At 35.5% G+C, this 23,006-nt stretch overlaps 1 protein-coding gene across 2 annotated transcripts in view; it reads right to left on the bottom strand.

Moving 5' to 3' along the window:
• The window catches only part of LOC135717135 (zwei Ig domain protein zig-8-like), a 471,305-nt gene that overhangs the window by 44,176 nt on the left and 404,123 nt on the right, over positions 1–23,006 (bottom strand). For both annotated transcript variants that reach the window (XM_065239086.1, XM_065239085.1), the window contains exon 6: positions 7,677–7,840. In XM_065239086.1, coding sequence (XP_065095158.1) covers positions 7,677–7,840 — 164 coding nt within the window. The remainder of the gene's footprint in view (positions 1–7,676; positions 7,841–23,006) is intronic.

Raw genomic sequence — 23,006 nt, forward strand, 5'->3', positions numbered from 1 at the left:
CCTGTCGGTTTTGCTGAGGGTTAATTTTTTTTAATGATGAGATAGGAAGAAATATTTTACAGGTAAATTTTATCAGAAATCTATGGAAAAAAAAACTGATTTTCTTTGATTTTCAACAGTTTTTCCCACTATATTTAAAATAAAAACGCACCGATTTTTTTTTTCGGGCGATGAACTTTTCATTAATAAGGTCAATATGTAACATTTAGTTACCGTATGCGTGATAATGTTTGCAGTGTATAATTATGAAAACAAAACAAAAGCTGGACATTTTCGGAGTGGAAAAAAAAAATATTTAAAAGATATATGTTTGTAACAACTTAAATCTATGTTAATCATCGATAAAATTTCCATTTTCCGCAATTACGGCCTTTGCACGATTCCAGATTGTTCTACAGGTTCTGATAATATAGTCCGGATCCATATATCTCCAGGCACGTCCATGTTTGTCTGAGGCTTGCTGTACTGTAGTGGCTGGCACAGGCCTTGGCCTTCATGACGCGTCACACTGAATAATCCAAGGGGTTAAGATCTCGGTTGGATGGCTACATATCTTTCGGTCAGGATGGCAGATGTTCCTTCAGCCAATTCTGCGAGCAGTTCGAGGTGTGGCATGGTGCCCCGCCTTGCTGAAAGACCACATTCGGCTCCGATCGATATTGCTCACTAATCCACGGAAGGACATACTTACTAAGAATTCCAATGTACACCTTCGCATTCACTTATGATGGAGCAAACATTAATCACGTATACGGCATCTTGATAACTTTATGTTTTACATAACTTTAAACTATACTTTTGTTATATTACAGACGCCAAAATTTGCTAAACGTATGAGCCATAACGACCTTCAAACTATGCAGTCCGGCCTCAAATGTACCGTCATAAATGCTCATGATCATGCTCATGGGCAGGGTTACTTCCACTCACTTGCTATAAAAAAAATGTTTTTCAGAATTATGAAATCATGAGATGGTATAGTGATAATTAGTAATTGTAAGTTACAAGATGAGGACGTGAAGTATGTGTTTGACACATAAAATCTGTCAATATTGCTTTCAGTGCTTCACAATCAGCAGTTTTAAGACTCGTGAGTGCTCACTCTGAGTGAACGCTCACGAATCATACACACTTAGAAATAACTAATTTTACACGTGACGGAATCCACCATTGACATAAAAGATGAGACGTAAACAAACATGTCATGTAAAATTAAGTGCTCCGAGACTGAAAAGTTCGAAAATACGTTTGATTGAGCTGAATTTTGCGACTATTATGACTCAATTTTATGTCAAAATTGACGTTCGTATATGTCAGTCTCAGAGCACCTAAATTTACATGATTTTTTCTAAGTGTGTAAGATCGCTTATTGTGACGCTCTGAAAGCAAAATTGCCAGGTTTTATGAGTCAAACACATACTTTACACCCTCTTCTTGTTACTTACAAGTACAGCATATCATTATATCATCTAATGATTGCATAATTCCGAAAAATATGTTTTTATAGCAAGTGAGTGGAAGCAACCCTGCTCATGCGTGACCATTAGCGTAAAAGAAATAAATCTCTGGAAATATCAGTAATACCTCGTTGGTTGCCTGTAGATTAATTATTATAAGAGTTTTTATAATTCATGTCATTAATTATTTGTATGGCTAAGTAAATTGAGTATAAGCTAAAATAATAAGCTACGGAGATGAATAAGCGTCTGGCTGAAAATCTCCTTAATAAAGACAACCAACCAACCTAAAATAATAATAAAAAAAGATGATTTCTCGACAACAAAAAAAAAGGGTCTATCAGCTTTCGTAAAAAAAAACTTATTCTGTCATTTTCGCGTGACTCGAAGCTAACCTACGCAAACCAACGACACCATCGGGAAGAGGAGAGTTTCTCCTACCCGTTGATGTTGTTGGTTTGGATAGGCGATCTGCGATTAGGTGCAAAAAGGTTATTGCAATTTTGTTTACAAATGCTGGTAAACGCCTTCTTTACACGATCGTAGTTTTCAAGTTTCCAAAAAGAATTTAATTCATTGAAAGGAATACTCTTAGCTAATGTGTTATTTTTTTTTCATTTACCATACAACGTGTCCCAAGTAACAATTCAAGCTGAATTGTAAGAATAAAGGTTGATTATTGGTTGATTTAAGGTGTACGAAGCTGATTAACACCAGGCTGAATATACAGTTGATTAGTAGTGCATGAAGCGAATTGAATCCCCATAATTCAACCTCAGTAAGTTAGCTGATATAAAGACTGAACAAGATTTATTTAAGTTTTATACTACTCCACAAACCAGCAATGCGCTACAAATATTCTGATAGTCTGATAGAATAATATGAATTTATTGCACAATATTGTTAAATGTCGTCAGTTGCATTTCCGACATTTTAGTTATTCTAAATTCACTGCCTACCTTTCTAATCCAAGCAGCACCAGCAGTAGAGACAATTGACAAGGAAGAGGAGCTTTTTAAGAATAGCTCCACCTAGAAGTGGACTGCGACGACGTCGGAAGTATTAACATTAGTATTCCTGTGTTTTGTCTGTTCACCACTTTATATTGCACTTAATTTTCATACCGCATTTCAAAAATAGAATTCAATAATAGCACTAAAATAGCATCGAAATACATCGCGCACTTGTGTCCACATTGTGTTTACTGCACTTGAAATGAGAGGATTTTTTTACTGTCACAATTTATTGTTTATAATTCGGCATTGCTGTATAATACTCTTCGGGTTGCTATTATTCAACAAGCACGTCAAAACTTCATGTTAATGATCATACCTTCTGCCTCAAATATGCTTATGTGGTCGAGTGGGTAGAGTTGACGCCTGTGAATCAGCGACTGCCGGTTCGAATCCCGAAATGTAAAGGTAATTTTTAGACATATAATAACAATATAAATATGTAAATCCAATTAGTCAGCAACATTCTAAAGCAGTCTCATTAAAAATATAAGATATGAAGCGGTCTTCTATTATATTTTTTTTAATACAAAATTAAGGCTGAACAAGGGTTGGAAAAGACTGTTGGTTAATGCATTTAAAAGCTTATAATTTAGATTGCTGTTAAGCTTTGGCCTGATTAAAATCACCAGATTAAGATGTTTAAAAGCTGAACAAAGGTTAATTTGGTCTATGTACAACAATTATTCAAACTAAGCCTGAATTAAAATCGTTGAAAGAACACTTGTTAAGCATCAATTTGTTACCTGGGGTAGAACCGGAAACTACCTAACTAATAATAACCAAAGATTTAAGTAAAGTAAAGGAGAAAAATCTTTTCAAATCTCTAATAAGGAAAAAATCCCAAAGGCTTGGTTACCTGCGATTGCCTGCCTAATATTTGTTTTGCCCCTTGGTTTTCCAGCCATTGGAAGATGGTGACAATCAAAATTTGTATCGGTCTTAGTGTTATACTTTAAAATTTTTCCATGAAACCGGTCAAATTAACGAAAAAATCCAGTGCTTTAAAAGCGTGCTTATCCCAAGTTTGCTTACTAATTACTATTTTTGAAATATAAGAACCTACATACTTTATAACACACGCTCTTAAAAACAAATACCACAAACGAACTATAACCAAAATGTTAGAACTATTCCACAAATGGTTTGGATGATACCACAAACACGCCGTTAAGTACTTTTGTAATGGTAATGCTCTTGATCTTGCATTGCGAAAAAAGCAACTAGCGAGATTAATGTACACATGGATCATATGCTGATATATGATTTAAAATCCGGACTGATTCGTGATCAGGACGTACATTTTTTGGGGTTTGTTTACAAAACCACATACACCCTATTCACGAATCAGTCCATAAACATTCGTTGAAATATAATGATTTATCATCGAACTTTTTCACATACGTTTTCGTAAGGATTAACTTCCCGAATATGACGATCTTCTTATTCTATTGAAAATAATGTTTCTTTCTTGGGTTAAGGTACACCGGAGTAAGTTGAAACGTGGTGTAAGTTTAAATGGAAGCCCTAGGTATTGGCGGAAGTGAAAAATCACTGATTTTTAAACAATATAAATTAAACCTAAAAGCATAAAATGAAGAGATTCAAAGGCAATATTTGCTGATTTGGGATACTTTCATTTTAGCCCGGGGTTGGTTAAACCCACAAAACGTTATTGTATTGGGAAAAAAATGAGAAATATCCTCGTTAAACTGTTAGAATAATAATATTGAAATCTCGATGAACATTTCAAATGGTCCTATCTGCTTTGATCGATTCTCTTCATCGACTTTCTTTTTTCATAACCACTGCTATGCAAACAGATTTTGCGCTAACTCTACCACATAGTTTGATAAATGAGGTTCTTATCTAACGTCCAAACGTCAAATACAACAGGGAAAGTTTTGCAGCTGAGTTATTGACGAAAGAGAAAGTCGATGAAGACAATCGGTCAATACAGATAGGACCTTTTGAAATGTTTATCTAGAAATATGTGTTTAATTTACCGCACTGCACAATGGTTTGAATGCACGAACTTTTTATTTGCGCCTCCAAAATCAATTTTTTCACCATGGTGTCTTGAGAAGAGTTTTTGAATAAAATAAGGTGTAAATACTTGTGATACGATTATGTTCGGACCTCTACCACAGGCGGCGCTGCAAAATGTAACTTTTGACATTAACAAGATAGGTGTGCGGTATATTCAGCAAAGTTTTAGATCTTTGCTCAACACATCAATCCTCTATAAGTATTTGTTTTAGCGTTTTATATGACTGTTCCATAAAATTTAGTATTTTCAGTTTTTATCACATATTTAAAAATATATATAGGTTTTATATGTTCTTCAAATATTTTTATATTAGCAAAATACCAAATTTTGTTCAAGACGTCCCAATGGTTATTTCCAAATTTAGTTTAAAAATGGATATATTTTGTGCCCTCTTATACAAAAATCCGGCAGATGAGTCTTAAATAGGATGAAAGCTTGTTCAAAAGTGATCGCAAATCCCATCCCTTTTTGTATCTTCGTTGATTGTTTTGCATTTCATAAAGGTCGCTCCGCAGCTCAGTGACAGCGCGCATTTATCAAAGACTAAATCAAAGTATGCTCAATGATAATATAACAAAGTTTGGTCGCACATTGATCGTTGTTGCTGCATTAAAACACATATTGCATAAAAAATAATATTTTTATAGTGAAATGAAGGTTATTATTACAACATTTCCGTAACAGATCCGAAAAGTGGGAAAAGCATGTATTTCAACAATGAAGGTAAGAGCAACCATGTAGTTAATAAGGTGTTTTGTGTTGATTTCCAATCCATGATATAAATGAGTTTTCTATGGACGTTATTTGTTTGTGAAAATTTCAAAAATAGTATAATAGTATATAAAATTTCAGTTTAAATCGACAGGCGAACTGTGGAAAGAATTTAAGGGAAACGAAATTGATAAATCAAACGTTGTGTTCAGAGAAGTTTTTGACTGTTAAGGCATTGATGGTGTTTCAATGTCACAATTGGCAGCTGAAGTCAACAATTTCGTGATGGTGACATGCCAATAAAAAAAAAAAAAAAACGACTGTGGGAAAACCACAACCGGATCATGTCATATATGCTTGAAAGCAATCGTGGTTATTTTGATAGTTCCTTCAAACTACCACAGAAAGTTGTTGATCGTATCCCTTGCGGTTCAACTACCCAACAGATAAACTTGCATTTGCACCCAAATGAAATTACGTGAGGATGGCAAAGAAGAGCCAGCGTTCATTCTAAAACAGGCATCGCAAACAACTCCGACACGAGCCGTGAAAATGGTTTCAGCTAAACAATCATCCAACAATATTTTTGTACACTACTTGGAGACGGAAACTCTTGCGTTAATATTGGATCTTAATTTATCGAAAGACCAATACGAAAAGCTTCGTAAAGGAGCTCTGGATCGGAATATACATTTGTATCCGTCCTACTACAAAGTGCTGCCAGCTTAAAATGGCTGTTATCCCAATACAGCGTTGATAGTTTCGGAGACGTCTGCATAAGTGAAACTAAAGGATCTATTGGACCACAAGGCAATGAGGATTGTTGATGCGAATGCGTGCATGCTGGGAAAGTTTAGTGATGACGAATTGGAGAATACGATTAAGTGGGGATTTGATGGTACTAATCCAGTTGCGAACACAAGCAAGCATTTGGGGATGATGACGGAACAAAATCCGATGCAAATGTTTTAGTTACATCCAATGCGCCAGTCAAACTGGCATCAAATGGGAACATTTTTTTCAGAACACACGTCAATCTACTGCACCGACACCTGGAATCGACTGATCAAACCATTAGCAGCCTAAGAGCATCTGGAGACAAGCCGATTAATGACCTCTGTAGCGATGCAAAATACATGCTAGATGTGGAAGAGGAAGATACAAATGATTTTTGTAACAATATTGTATAACCTTTGTTTGTATTTTTGAAAGATTTATATATACAAACATACAATGATGTAGAACGTAATATTTTAAATCATATAATTATAATATTATAATGGCTAACACAAAAGTATACATTGCTTTCAAGTAGCCTTCTGTGATGAGTAATATGGCAAATGCTCTGCAGTCTGTGGTCACTAAGCTGTGGAACGTCCTTGTTGAAATGCAAAATAATCAACGAGGATACTTAAAGGGACAAATGTTTCAATGGAATTTGACATCACTTCTGAACAAGTTCATCCTAATCAAGACTCACCTGTCGGATTATGCCGGATTTTTTGTCTGTGAGAGCACAAAATATGTCAATTTTTATACTAAATTTAATAACTCAGCCTGTGTAATCGATACCTTTTGGATGCCTGGAACAACGTTGAGTATTTTTATAATATTCAAATATTTGTGCAACACTATATTCTTCTAAAGCCTATAGTTTTTGAAATATGTGATAAATTGGACTGAAAAAAACTTAATTTTGTGGAACTGTCATATAAAACGCTACGTATCTCAAAAAGACACAGAGGATTGGTGTGTTCGTCAAAGATTTTTGTATTAAAGTTATCTTCAACTTTGCTGAAGACACCACATGCCTATCTTGTAAATGTCAAAAGTTAGATCTTGCAGCGCCGCCTGTGGTGGAGTTCCGAACTAAAACTTATCACAAGCCTTATTTTAAACAAAACTCTTTTGAAGACACCATGGTGAAAAAAATGATATTGAAAGCGCAAATAATAAAAGTTCGTGATATTGAGCAGTGCATATTGGAGTTGGATTATCTTGCGTAACATTTGAAAAGAGCAAACAAAATGTTGTTTACCAAATTTGAGAGGCCTTTTTTTAAATGTTACGCGAGAATATATTGCTGGAATTTGAAATTACCAAAGGATCAGAAATCCTGTACACAATAACATTGTTTTAATATAGTCCTATTGATAAGTTCAACTGTATGATTCTGAACTCATCATCATACGTACAAAGATTTACCTATTTTGTCATACCCGAAAATGATCCTGAGCTGTTTCGTACAGTTGAGGCAAACAATCGAAACATAATTTCCAACTTTAATGAGAATTCCAAACACAGTAGAACGAGTAGGTTCGTTTCCACAACGGATCACATCGATGGGAGCCTGATGCCTCGGATGTTTGTTGTTTGCTTTTGTGCGCACAGGTCTCCTTCTCTCTCACACACAAACATTCTGGTGGTGGGACAAGCAATACTTACCAACAACGTGTAGATGTACTCTAGCACTTATTTTCGGCTCTGTCGACACCTGGCACTCGTATATTCCGGCATCACGTGCCTGCACGTATTTGATCTGCAGCGTCCAAACGCCGCTGTTTTCCACATAGAATGATTGAAAACGTTCGTCGGCTATAAATGTCATTCTGCATAAATCAGCGTTCGGTTCAAAAGTAGGATCCAGATTCGAGAACGAAGAGCAGGTTCACGTCCGGGTCAGCATTTTATGCACCCGTAGGATGGCATCACCGGGCGTCAAGTGAGGAACGTCACACGCAGAGACCAAGAGGTCATTTGGGAATAAAAAAAAGAGTCCAAAGACCAGCCGAGGTTGATTTCACATTAATAATAATCGATTGCCATCATCCGTCCATCCGTCCGCCCATCCATTCATTCGGGTTGCCATTTGTTGACCATACGTTCATTGGTGAATGGGTGGTGCACCATTCAATGTGGCATCGATACGACGACGTTAACGTCAACATCAGGAGGGCACCATTGGATTCAAAGTAACCCCAGTCATCGTTCGTTCGGTGGTGTCAATGTCGGACGAGGCAGCATCAACAGCAGGATCATCAGCCAGCCAGCCAGTCAGCCAAAGGTGCCAAAAAGCATCATTCCAGGGCGCAATATCGGATGGAAACATACGGTGAAAATGGAAGAGAGAGAGAACAAAAAATATGAAAAGTGTGAAATATTAATAAGAGATTGATAGCGGCACAATAAATGAAATATGGCGATAATTCACCAGATTAAGGCACGGGCTATTAAATCTCTGCCGAAAATGGAGACGCGAAATCATGTTGCTGCTTTGATAGGCAGCCATAAATCTCGACCGGTTTTGAGTTCATTTTCAGCAGTTCCAATGACAAATATTTATTGACTTGTTGGATGACGCCACGCCTGATTTTTTTCCCACTAACATTCAACTTTTCTTTAATATTTTGATGCTGGAAAAAATGAACGACGAATCAATGATTGAAAAATGCTTAAAAATAAGAACTATGTCCTTGAAACGAGCGCATCGACCGGTCAAATATCTACATATGTATTGTTTAATTTAATGGAGACGCATGATAGTTTGTGTTCATTAGAATGTGTCGTTTGAAAAGACACCTTTCCAATGCAAGCATCGACGGCATTGGATTGTGCCTATCCCGAAATGACAAAACATTTCTTCCACGGCCGACGAGATCGACTCAAAATTGAGTGATTTGTCACTCGAAATCACAAAACCCTAGGTTTCTCTTAAACTGATTCGCTTTTAATAAATAATCTGCTCAAATATGAGGAAAATTGACGAACATTTTACTCAGTCTAGGGTTATACTAATAGGCTGAGTGAAACCTCTCTGGATTTGTCTCAAAATCGATAAGTTTTTTCTGGACAATGGAGGAAAATTTTACTCAGAGTATGAGTAACCTACGTTTTACGAATTTGAGATAGCGAAACTCCGTGTACTGCTATCACACGATGAAATCGTGCAGTGAAGAAAATATATATTCTAACCAAATCTAAATCTGCGTTTTGGTCGTGTGGAGAATCTATAAGAAAGAAGCCTTTGATTATAATTCGATTTATAATAGGGCAGGGTACGGGCCCGGCATAGTAGATAGCCTCTCACGTTAAAGGTTAAGATTTCAAATCTGATCGCCGGAAAAGTCTCAAATGACCTTATGTGTGATAAAGTGACTAAAATACAAAATAAAAACTTCTTGGTCATCTCACTCAAAACTTTATGTTAACCACATTTTCAAAAAAGCCGTGAAACCGTAGATATTTGGAAATTGTGAAAATATCAATGAAATAATTAAGCAGGATGTTGTGTTTATTTACTTCATTGCTCGCTAGCTGAATGCATTTCATTTGGTAATTTAGCTGGTATCGTCTGGGATTTTGTGTAAATAATTCAAAGTAAACCTTCCAAATTAATTTTTCATCTATATATTTAACCTTCAAGACTTGCCAAGTTGGATAATTAGGACGAATGTGGAAAAAGTCGAATTGCATACAAACATTTTTACAGTAACAGTAGAACTTTTCGGTACTGGATGCTTAAAAGTAGTAGTTTTTTGACACTGTTATGTTAGTAGTGAAAATTAGGCCAATATGTTATTCAAAACAATGTTGAAAAGTGACTCTTTTCAGTAATGGGCGCTAAAAAAATTTTTTTTGCCCGATTCTCCTTCTCTCTGGTAGGATAGCATTATTATAGAAACAATCAGTATCGCTACAAAAAACCCACCAAATGAAATATTAGGTACCCCTCTTTCGTTTCAGGCTAGTTTTAAAATCTTCTATCGGAGGTAATTTTCCACCTTTCCATACTAGACTCACATGAAAGAGGTGACCCTTAGCTTACGTTTGGTGGGTGTTTCAGCGATAATGATTTTTTTTAAAGTTGTTCTTACAGAGAAGAATAAACACAAATACCATGTAGTTCTATAAATTGGCGCCTTTAATGTTACACTCACTTGCACTACACTAATGTAAAAATTTCCGGAGAATTAAATGCAGATAGGGCCTCCCTTAGTTCGGTTGGTAAAGGCGCAGCTACAAAGTATGACCATGCTAGAGATGGCTGGGTTCGATTCCCGGTCTGGTCTAGGATTTTTTTGAGTTGGAAAATGTCTCGACTTCTCTGGACATAGAGCATAATTGTATTTGCCATACAATTATACTAATGCGAAAATGGTACAAGTATCGAAAGCTCTCAATTAATAACTGTGGTATTTTATCTAGAACACTTAGTTGAAAGCACGTAATAAGCTAATATAATTAGCTTGAAATGCAAAGAAGAAGAAGACCGTTCCATCTTGGGCAGACTTCGAGAAATGGTCCACTTTCCTATATGTTTTACGAAAAGGTGTTAACGAGTCATGTTTTGATATCATAATATATGTAGTGTAGTCAAATTGGTTGACACAGCCTGAATTTAGAGTTTCTGATAGAAAAAAAAAAAATCGATTTTGACACGATTGGCCACAAGGAATTGACATGAGATGAAGTAAATTTTGGTCATTGCGACTGTCTGTTGGCCACTCAATTAAAAGTAATAAATCATTTAAGAAATATTACCTAGAACTAGATGCACCAACATAGTCAAATCGGAACCTATATGAGGATAACAATTGTTGATTGTGACCTAGCCCGCATGTTCCGGTTTTCTGCAAATATGTTGTCATTTGTCTAGATATTCATAGACAGTAGTATCCAGAACATGTACTTAAAAAAACAGACGTTTAATCTAAGTGTTAAAACACTTGATGTCGTAAGTGCATGATCATATTTATTTTACGTGCATTTCACTTTGGATCAACTTGATATACACTCTCGATCAAAAGTATGGGTGACCCTTTTAAAATCATATAAATGTTATTTGTTTTGCCGATGTTCGATATAGGTTATTAAAAAGGTATTGACTAAAATTTAGTTCGTATGAAACTAGTTTAATATATTTTACAACTCTTGTACACTAAAATTTATCTTAAATGTACAACATGTTCCAAACTTAACACTGAATATTAATGACTGATTTTCTCAGAATTCTTTCGGCCAAACTTGAAAGTGGAAGTAAAACCCAGATCTGTTTTTTTGTTGAAAGTTTGGTTGAAAAATGAAATATATTTTAAAGCAATCAAATAATTATTCAAGCCATACATCAAAAGTTTTTTGTCACCCCACAGTATGATTTGTCGCGATTACTTGAAATTTTAGCATCTATTTATTAAAACCCATTGATTGCCTTTCAAATTCTGCAAAGAGAACTAAAATTGGACAAATAATGGCAGAGATATGAATAAAGCAACATGCACAGGTTTTGTTTTGAGGGTGACCCCAAACTTCTGAACGATTACACCATATGATGGCTGACCTCGATTGGTCTTTTTGTTCATATATCTGCTATTTTTGTCCGATTTTATTTCTTTTTTTTATATGATAACACTATAGGAGTATTCAGCGAAAACCCAAAACTTGATATCTTTAAAAAATACAACTCAAAAACGAAAAAAAAGAAAACACATCGCTGATTTTGTGATATAATATGTAAAAAAACTTAAATTTTAAAGGAAAATATAAAAACATATTGCGGCCTCCATCTGCAAACCACCCAACAAACATTCAATGTTGAATAAAAGATTATTCAGGCAAAAATAAGCTTATCCAACAAACAAATTGCTTATTCAGTTGTTAATAAACTCAAATTGTTTGTTGGCCATGAAAACCATAATAAACAAATACAATTAATGTTTTTCAATACAAAACCTCAAATTTTCAACATAGAAATGGTTACCCTAATGACATAATAAAAATTCTGAGATCCACTATATCTTTTAGCTATGAAGGGTTGAAAATGCATATTTTCGGAATGGTGACGGCATGAAGTGGTCGGAAATCGGTGCCTGATCGCTTAAGAGACCAAGATGGCGACTTTCGGTTTATGGAATACTGAATGGGAATGAAAGAGCCCGGAAATCGTTGTTTAATCAATTTGCAATCCAATATGGCGACTTCCAGTTTACGGAAAACCCTCAAATACCTTACAAAATGCATATTTTAGATGTCTGATAATTTTGGAATTCATGATGGCGAGTTCCGGTTTCACATATTTTCTGAATTCGGATGACGTGCAGAAGCTGGAAATCGTTGTTTGAGCAGTGTGGAATCGAAGATGAAATGACGAAGACATGAAGAGGCTGAAAATCTTTGTTTATCCATTTTGGAATTCAAGATTGCGGCTTCCGGTTTACGTAAAATCCTTAAATACCTTTCATTCTGCATATTTTCTAATTGGGATGAAGTGAAGAGGCTGAAGAGCGTGTTTGATCGTTTTGGAATCCAAACAACAGATTGACCAAAAATGAAAAAAAAAATCTGTTCAATGCATCAATGTGATGCTTATATTATTATTAAATAACATACTAAGACCTTTTTTAATTGAGATTTTTTATTCCATCTTGTAAATAAAGGTGGGAGGGAGTTAGTGAGTTAGAATTATGCAATTTTAGGGGGAGTCTTGTAAAGCGTAGCTTTTTTGTTACCAGATCACAAAACAGCTTTGCAATCCAATATTTGCATGAAACAGAAAAGCAAAATGTCAAAAGATAAGCAATTATAACGGAATTCAATGGAAATAACTTAACTCACTCAAAAGCTCTTCCATTCCTGATTATACTTAATATTTTTTGTATGATAATGTTATAAAAGTGATGTTCAAGAATCTCGTCGGTTTTATATGTCAACTTGAAATGATTGTAACTTATATTCTCGAGTAAATTTCAAAAAAACTATAATTTAGTCCTCATAACTTCTATCAGGAAGACGTCATTTTGACGAAATAAGTCATTTTCCAATTATGACATTAGGCATTTAAGGATAATGACCTTAAAAAATATACTTCTTGAAAAGTGATCATTTTTTTCCTTGATTAGTTTTCCGTCGATCTTGTTTTCCGTGCTGAGCACCAATGCTACCGACGCCAGGGAGGCAGCTCCCACATCCGGACCTACCTATCGACCCATCAACTCACGAGATAAGAGATGTAGTGCCTCAGAACATCCCGGCGGCGCCGACTGGGATTGAACCCAGGCCTGCTGGGGTGAAAAGTAATCACTCCTGCCACTACACCACCGGCGCCACTAAAAAAAAGTGATCATATTTTTATTTATTTTTTCCTTTATTTAACGTCGGTCTCTGTTCCGCAATCTAGTGCCAATCACCGACGGACATCGATTGCCATCCATTGACGGCAATCGAATGTGCAGGAAGGCAGCTTCCACACCTGCGTAGGATATCGCACCCATTCATTAACACCCATGGGCCGGGACCAACGGCTTTACTTCCCTTCCGAAGGAAGACGTGACCAGGGATGCCTCAGAAAAATCCCACCGACCTCGGCTGGAATTGAACCCAGACCCATTGGGGTGAGAAAGCAGTCACGCTTACCACTACACCACCGGCGCCGGCTGATCATATTTTTTATGAAAAATGCAATATTAAAAATAACCTACTTATGTGCAAAGTTTCATTAAAATCGAAATGGGTCTAAACATAACTGGCAATACGTTTGCTCTTTTTTTTTAAGCGTAGAAAAAAGTTTTTGGACCTCCTAGGTGTGCGAAGAGAGATTTTTGTTATATAATGCCTCATATTGTGATTGAAGACAAGCATACACTGGGTTGCTTTCATGATAGAAAATCTTCTCTACGCCTCAAGGAGATATGCCTTAGCTTCATTCCTGTGGCAACATCCATTACAAAGTGTGCACAGTGTACATCTTGGACATGTCTAACTACGTCGAAGAGCATTATACTCCATTTCTCCCATGGTGATCCTAAATTGTGAACACATTCCTGGAAAGATAACTTCCCATCGCTCGCTGGTGTCTGGCCCTACTGGTTCCGCTTGGAAACAATATAATTTAGAACCGAACACTGACCAATCATTTATCAAATTTAGTTTGCTCGAGTGCCGAGGAGCTGCTCATTCTTTTTGATTGCTGCAGAATGTCGTTAGAGGAGTTATAAACGGATCAAGATACAATGTTTTCTTTCTTTCGTTTTAATTCGAAGAATATGTTGAACGTTCGATGTTGTGTAGTGAATGTGCAGCGTGCTTTCTGTTTAGATAGGAGCAAACGATGCACATAAATCTTCTTTGTCAGAGCACTAGCACCAGAAGTTCTTTCCTTTTGTGTGTGGGGAGCGAGAATAGGGCAACGGACTTTCTGGGTTCTACGCTATGCAGTGCGATGCTCTGTTCTCGAACAGGAACCATTGAGCTTCGAGATGAAATATGTTGCAGCAGCTTAAACCACATATTTTCATACCCAAGATTCAAGCTTGGTGGTTTCATTCTGAGGAGAAATTCTGCCAGCTCAAACCACGCTAAGACATTATTGTGGGATTGTGTGCTACTGTCTTTGTGTCGAGGAACTTCGCCATTCTATCCACATGAGAAAGCAAGGGGGGTCTATCACTTGTAAAGATATACCTTTTCCTATGGAAATGATCCCCATGTATTCCGGTTTTCCGTGGAAGCTTAACGAAGCGGAAGGGTTCTTTCTCATTCAAACCAGTACACTGTTCGAAACAGACTAGCGAGAAAACAAACGACAGAAAACGAACTTCCTATTCAGCTGATATGTCTAAATATGCTTCTATTATAAATGACAACATTCACACAAAACCACGTATACCACTGTCGTTTATCCGTCTGAAGAACGTTTATTAAATTCAGAAATAACAGGAATGCTTTTTGTCTGCATAATTTCGAACAAACACCGGTGACAATGAGTTCAGATTTGTTTGTTTCTGATGGAATGAACAGAGTGGAAATGCAAAAGGAATTCAGAATTCAACAAGATAGCAAGCTGCAACGGGCAACCAAAATACATTATAAAATTGTATATTTGTCAGGTAACAGGGGCTCTGCTGGTTGTTTTCCTGAAAATCCTTTTGAACATATTGAGAGATATCTATTAAAAAGTTTTTCTATGCTCATATCTAAATAATCCATACAAAGTTTAGGAAATTTGTATGAGTCGTAGATTCTCGATTCAAACTGAAGCTGATTCATCAAAGTTCATCAAACATACATAAAAATAGATACATCGCTTTTGTGATCTTCTTGCCACCACGATAACAAAATTGTGTGTTGAATCCAAGACGTAGGACTTCGATGATGCTACATGCAAAATAAATGTCTCTTACATCCAATATTAAATTGGATTTATTGCATCCTCTGGGTATGTTTCATACAACAAATGGCAGTTCATGTTATTCCATATTGCATATGTGGGTATTAAACCTTAAAATAAGCTTACATAAAAATACAAAATTATTTTAAAAACCTTCCGGCGACCACATTACAGAATTTGTTCATTGATAATTCTGCATAATAGAATAGAATAGAAAATATTGGCAAATATATCTTATTTCACATGTAATAACCCAAACATTAAACGAAATCAAAGTTGCAGGCATGGTTGTAAATTTTCATGTCGTTATGAATAATATGTTTTCGGAATTTTATTAATCTTTATGTTATTTTATAATGTATATACTTCACACATTTTTACACCCAACCGGGGGACGTAAGATTTGTTTACAATAATGAGGGATTCGCATTGCAGTCCAATGCAAGAAAACAAAGACCGAAAAATTTAGAGTGTATTAGCGAGTGAAATTAACTATGTCTAAAAATGTCGAAAGGTTGCTGACTGGATTCGAACCACGAACCTTTTGATTAACAGACCTGTGCTTTCTCCACTGCTCTCTCCATGCTTCGAAATATGGATAGGTTAAGTCGATTTCGTATACTTTTTCTGAAAGCGTAGACAGAACATGAAATAAAACATGCGAAATCATTACATCGTTTGCAATACAACTAACATTCAATGTAATACATTTTTGGTTTGCGTTGATGACCAAATGAGTGAGTTATTGAGTGAAAATGATAAAACCACTGATTTATGATTGACAGGTTTTATATTTCAATCAAAACTATGGAAAAGTTATTCTTGTAACTTGTTATTACAGAATATCAAATATAATGATGACATAATTCCATAAAACACTAAAGGTTATTCTATAGTAATTCCAACCATAAGATTGTATTTGTTTGTACTAAACCACACAAAAGTAAAACCAAACACATATATTCAAAGTGTTTTTATGTTACATCAAACACGAATTTTGAGATTTTCAGAGTTGGTTGGAAATGCTATTTAACATGAAGCTTTAGTGTGATAATTTATTATCTAGAGAATGGTCTTAGAAGAGAGTAGGTAGGTGGTTTCATTAGAGTACGGCTATCCTCTTCTAAGACCATTCTCTAGCTAATAAATTAGCGCACTAAAGCTTCATGTTAGACAGCATTTCCAACCAACCCCCACATACAAATGTTACAACACATACTATGGTTTGGTAAATATTAGAGTGCAGCATAAACACAATATTTCGTAGCTAGCGTTTCTAACATACAAATGATAGCTTTAAATGATCAGTACCGAGAGTTTTTTGCTTAAAATATTTTACGTGTGAAAATACCAAGTTTGTCGTAATTATTCACAGCTGCCATTCGTAAACAAAAAACCAAAGCAAAGGGCTCTATCATCGTGAACCGTCTGCAGTTGCAATTCATGAAACTGAGTTTATCAACTTCGGTGATTTGTTTCTATTATATTCTTTGAAAGGTTGGAGTAATCAAAATTCAATTAAAAACTATCGGTTCTTAAAACAACTGCAGATAGAGACATCAGATGTATCGACCCTCATGGAACTAAGTGGAAGATTAGCGGTGCCGATGGTGTAGTGTCAGCCCTTCGGAAGGGAGTAAAGCCGTTAATTCCCGGTCCATGAGTTGATGGGTCGACAGGTAGGGTCCAGGTGTGGGAGCTACCTTCCTGACATCGGTAGCATTGGTACTCAGTACAGAAAACAAGATCGATGGAAAACATATCAAGGGAACAGAACAAATCAATTGTTATACTGGCATGCAGGTTTAAAAAACCTGTTTAAAATATTGAATTGCCAAGACAGGAACAATGTAAAAACACTTAGCTATATATCATAACAATTAAGGCTGGTAAGTAACTGTAGTAACTGGAGCACCTAGGTTAAAATGAAATGTAATTTAATTTGAATTTGGAACAAATAAAGAGTTGAAAAAAAGGGAACAAAACAAAGTGGAAGACCCGTGAAAGAAATTCAGCTCCGTCAAATCGAAAACCCACGATGGAAGAATATTGACACGCTACCTTCATCGAGTTTCCTCCAGAAATGCGAAGCAGAAATGAGTCTGTTGGAACTAACGGACGACGATGCTGAAGTTTGGATAAGCGAACTGTACCACTACAAAATGTAAGTTTCTTATTTACTCAATATCCCGGAAGATTCGGATAACTGGTTCCTGGTACCGACAAATGTTTTCGGCAATAAAACAGGATTAGTTGTGCATTTTTTTGACCGACTAGAGAAGAAGCAACCGGAGATAAATTGGAGGCAGTTTTGATTTTTCTACACGGCGTCGGTCACAAGGAAGACGGGTGCAATGAGTACATTATCTGGGAGAAGTGGCCATTTGCAGATTCGATGCTTGCTGAACTGTGTGTTGTGACCAACTATCATCGATACCAAGCCCAATGTTTAAGTAGAAGTATGTCGTCTATCATCAAAGCTGTATTTAAATGCATGTTGCTCATTTGAATCTGTTAAATTTGTGTAGTGCGTTTTATTTTGAAAAATGCAGGAAAAATCAAAAAACAAAACACGAAATACTGTGCCATAGTAAAACATCACAGAATATATACCTAACCGAGAAACGTAAGATTCTATTACAGATTTGCATTAGCTCATTTTTCGAACAAAGTTTGTTTTCCCAAATGCATTGCATCTAGGAAATTATCTCGTGAAGGTTTTATTAAAAATTTAATTCTGGATAAACTTGCTTGTACGCTGCAGTCCTTTGCAGGAACTGCCATTACATTTGTTGTTTGGAACATATGCAGAGGATGCAATAAATCCAACCTTACATTCATTAGATGTAGAATATTCAAAGTCTAAGCAAAAAGCGATTGTTAATGGGAAGTTTACCGGCCCGAAAATAAAAATTTTGTTTTGGCGCGTTTTTATTTTTCTAAAAACAATGGGAAAAATTACCAAAAACCCAAGAAAATCAGTTTCTTTCTTAAATTCTTGACAAAAATTACATGTAAACATATTTTTTCTATCTCATCATGAAAAAAAATTGGACTCTCAGCAAAACCAAAAAGTCGATATTATGTGGTTTTTTGATGACTTAAAAAAAATTTTTTTTACATGAATTTTCTTTAAAAAATTAGAAAAAAGTGATTTTTTTTTTATTTTTGCTATCTTTTTCAAAATTTTTAGAAAAATCGATACGTATTTATTTTTTTGGAGCAGTAAACTTCCCCTTAAATATAGATGGTTAATATTTTTGAATAATTTTATGCTCGTTGCGAAAATACAATAGAGGTATTCACAAAGCGCATCGTAAACGTATACACCCTCGTAAATGCGTAAACATCGATTACACTCCAATGGACTCTGTTATTTTTACGATAGTGTATATGTTTACGATGCGCAAAGTGAATACCCCTAGTGTAGTACGCAAACAAGAAGATGGTGCGTTGCGTTTATTTTCAGCTCCCAATATGGTAGATTCTACTGCAGCATCCCTTTCCGTGCAAGACATACTCAAAGGACGCTGCATGTTAAAACACACAGAGGAGAAAGACAAATAAAAATCCAAAGTTTCACCTCCACAGCTTAATATGTAGAACATCAACAGCGTTCTGGGGTGAAAGTAAATTCAAAGCTTATCGAGAACAAGCTGCTGTGGCAACCGTTTTCCTACTTAGCCTGATAATAAACACAACGGGGCACGCGTTGAGATAATTCTTCCGATGAACATGTCACAATTTCACATGTAATTAATATTTAATTATCGCAGGTCGCAAAACGGACTGTGATGTTAGTCATATCACATCACATAACATAGCATTATATGAAGTAGCACTGTATATTCACATGATGATTAGATAGCGTGTTACAGTTGAGCAAAGTTGCGATGAAAAACTTCTCATATCAAACAATGTCACTAAAATCGCCAAAAGAAGTGTTCCTGAAGTTTTTGATAAGTAATTTTCCTTAAAAATCTCAATATCCTATGTAGTAATGAAAAACTTCCACTGCATCAACCTTCATATTGTAGCTAAGGGGTGTTCCAAAAATACTTTTGTATGGTGGCAACTCTGAAAAACATTTTTTATATCTTTATTAAGCAGACTTTCACTGAAAAACATGGTTTAGAGTGATGCAGATTCCTTGGGGTCCATACTATTTGTGAAAAATGTGTGATAATGGATAAAACATTTTATGACAAACAACTTTGCTGGTAAAAGTATATGCCTATTGAGTAAGGATAGTCATATTTCCATTAAAATCTTTATATATTTGCAATTTTGTACTAAAATGGTAATTAAATATTAATAATTAGGAACAAAATCGAGTAAATAAATTAAAGTATAACTTTTCTTTACAAGTGTTTAAAGTGTATAGCTCAAACTCGTTCAAGAGTCCAAGTACATTGGGATGTATAATTTCGAAAAAAAAAGTTCTCATCATGTTCGCCACCTACTAGTTTTATTCATAGCTTAAACATTGTACACGTGGTAAATTATATTTTGCCAATTCGAATTCGGTAAAATATATTGAATAGTTTGAAATTTACATTATGCCTTATTTTTCATATTTAATCAAATTTATGAAGCAATCAACTTTACGGATGTTCCAGATCTTGCGGTGCCCCATCTGGTGGCCATTTAGAAGCAATAACTGCACAGTTCGAAAAAGTAGTGTGAATTTCTGTTCAATATGATGCACATATATGGAGCGTCACATATCATATATATATTAACATTATATATCATATAAAGTTCTGACACATTTCATGCAATGTAGCAAATATTGTATACCCTATCTTTGTAAACAACATTGTTTGCAAGTTGCTCGATTGCGTGAAATGAAATACAAGTTTACGTGAATGAATGTTTACATCACAATGAATATTCAGAATTTTTATCTGTGTGGCTAATGTATCAAAAATCACCAATTCACTACGCAGATAAAAATTCTGAATTTTAATGGTGATGCAAACATTCTTTCACGTAAACTTGTATTTCATTTAACGCAACCGATGTTGTTTACAACCATGGACTTTTGTATACAATATTTGCTACATTGCATGAAATATTTCAGAACTTTACATGATATATAATGTAAACTTATATGATGTGTGACGCTCCATTTATGTGCATCATACTGAACAGAAATTTACACTACTTTTTCGAACTGTGTTAACCTTTCCACTACGTTATATCTCAGCAATACAAAAATTGATTGAAAAATAAAAACAATATGTTCCAAGCTACTTGCGTGACTCTCAAAGTCACAAATGTCAATTAAGTTTTCGTTGTAGAGAACAGTTATTGAGCCTGTCTGCGCAAATGTTATTCAATGTAAAAAATACACATGAATTATTTAAATTTTCATATGCCTTTGTAAAAAAAGCCAATTGCACCCCAAAACAATGCTAACAGAGTCCTTAAATATGTTAACGTCCATAGAACCACTTTCCGAGTACATATATTTTTAAAATTTCAAATTTTTCAAAAGTTACGTTATCAATACAAAATTTACATTATATCGAGTTATGTTATATCAAAGTTCCGTTATATAAAGGTAACGTTATATCGAGGTATGACTGCATTGAGTTTTCTATCACATAGGGAAATGGCTCTAATGTTGGCCTATGAATTTACAGGTTGGGTCCATCGATAAAAATCTCCAGTTCTTGATTACAATTACGTGAACAATACAAATGTTTATTTTTGCAAGCTTGTTAAAAATTGTTATAAAATGCTTATGCTTATGCTATAAAATGCGAACGTTCCTTCAAAATACATGGTATGTTAGATTTAAACTTATGGAAATTGACATCCGATTGACAAATGCTCAGAAAATACTCTTCAACAAATTTATGGTGGTCGTGAAAAAGACCGCGTTGTCGTGATGGTTGAGTAATGCTGAGCTATTAGGGTGTTCAACACAGTAGAGGCTGGTGAGCTGTATGTTGTTTGAAACGAGGGTTACGCGCTTGGCATAGATGAACACTTTGAAATAACTACTTTTACACGAGACGTAATCCATATTGGACGTAAATCATAGAACGTAAACAAACATTTCATGTAAAATTAAGTGTTCTCCAACCGAAGCATCAGCTAGTCGACGAAGAGAACGTTTGATTGAATTGATTTTCACGTTTCTTTCAACTGATTCTTATGTCGAAAAGCCCACTTACATGTGTCGGTCTCAGGGAACCGAAATTTACATGACTTTTCAGTAGTGTGTGGCCCACAGCGACTCACGAAGAGCTACTGAATCTGATCAGTAGCGAAGCGGCTTCTTCCTCCTTTTTCGGAGGGAGCCAGGGAGCCTTTCGTTGTGTACTGGAGAACAATGTTCAACGCCACGTGCCCAAAGCACTGCTGCTGCTGTTGCTGATGACGACCGACCGGACACCACCATACACGGTGATTGAATAAGTACCGTTTGGTGAGACCGGATGGAATTTGATTTTGATATCTGTGCTGGAGAAGCGCTTTGTGCAGCCAATCGGTGATAAGTTTAATCACCATTGCAACATTGGACATTTGTGTAATTTTCAATTGTGACCTATTGAATATTAAAAACGTGTTCATTTTTGATCCGTAGAAAAAATTACATTGGATCGCTATGGGCAGAGTTATAAGTGGTCAAACCCTGCCCACTTTTCGTAGTGCGGTCGATTTTTTTTTAATTGCATCCCCAATATGTTCCCAAAAGACGTAATTCTACATCAAATCCGTTTAAAAATACCGTTGTACTGCTATAAACTAAAATCTCTATATTCAATTTTTGAGGAACTAGATAAAAGGGGAACAACGGTATTGCTTTGTGTGTCTGTCGATAATATTACTTCCATTAATTTAGCAAATCAAATGTTTAATGGGATTATGGAATCATAAAATATTATAATGCTATTTTGGATTTGTATGTACCAACGTGAAGTTGTAAAAATTGTGTGTTGCACATAAAACCCGCAAATTTAACTTTATAATTTTCAAGCGGAATTTTAATTTAATATGTAACCAATTTAAAATTGTAGGTTTAAAAGTTTCAAAAGCACTACATTATTTGATTTCTTTTTTCAAGCAGGAATTTCCTACGATGAAAAAAAAAACTTGAAACCGGATTGGAAATTGATTAAAGAAAAGATCTTTGAGGCAATAGAAACTAACATGTGAAAAGGCCGATACATATGCATTTAAGGGAAATGATTACTGTTTTTATATGATCTTGTTCAATTCTATGGGAAACCAGAAAATGAATATCTTCCAATTTGGATGAATATTTCCACATGTCTTCCGCCAAGAGGCTATGTTGACTCAAGACTTATCTTTGAAAAGGTCGTATGTGTTTTCACGTTTATATTAAAAAACATGATCCACCCAAGTAACCTACAAGCCCGATAATTCGTCTATTTGCAATATAAGGCTGATATACGACTAGATATGGGGCCTCATAGCCTAGTCAGTAAAGGCACGGTATTACCAAGCCGGAGGCGGCGGGTTCGATTCCCGGTCCGGTCGAGGGAATCTTTCGGGTTGGAAATTTTCTCGACTTCCCTGGGCATAGAGTATCATTGTGCTTGCCACACAATATACAAATTCATGCATTGGTATTGGCA

This window comes from Ochlerotatus camptorhynchus, unplaced genomic scaffold (genome assembly GCF_037179485.1).
Source record: "Ochlerotatus camptorhynchus isolate MF236.1 unplaced genomic scaffold, CSIRO-AGI_Acam_v1.1 ptg000048l, whole genome shotgun sequence".
Taxonomy (NCBI): domain Eukaryota; kingdom Metazoa; phylum Arthropoda; class Insecta; order Diptera; family Culicidae; genus Ochlerotatus; species Ochlerotatus camptorhynchus.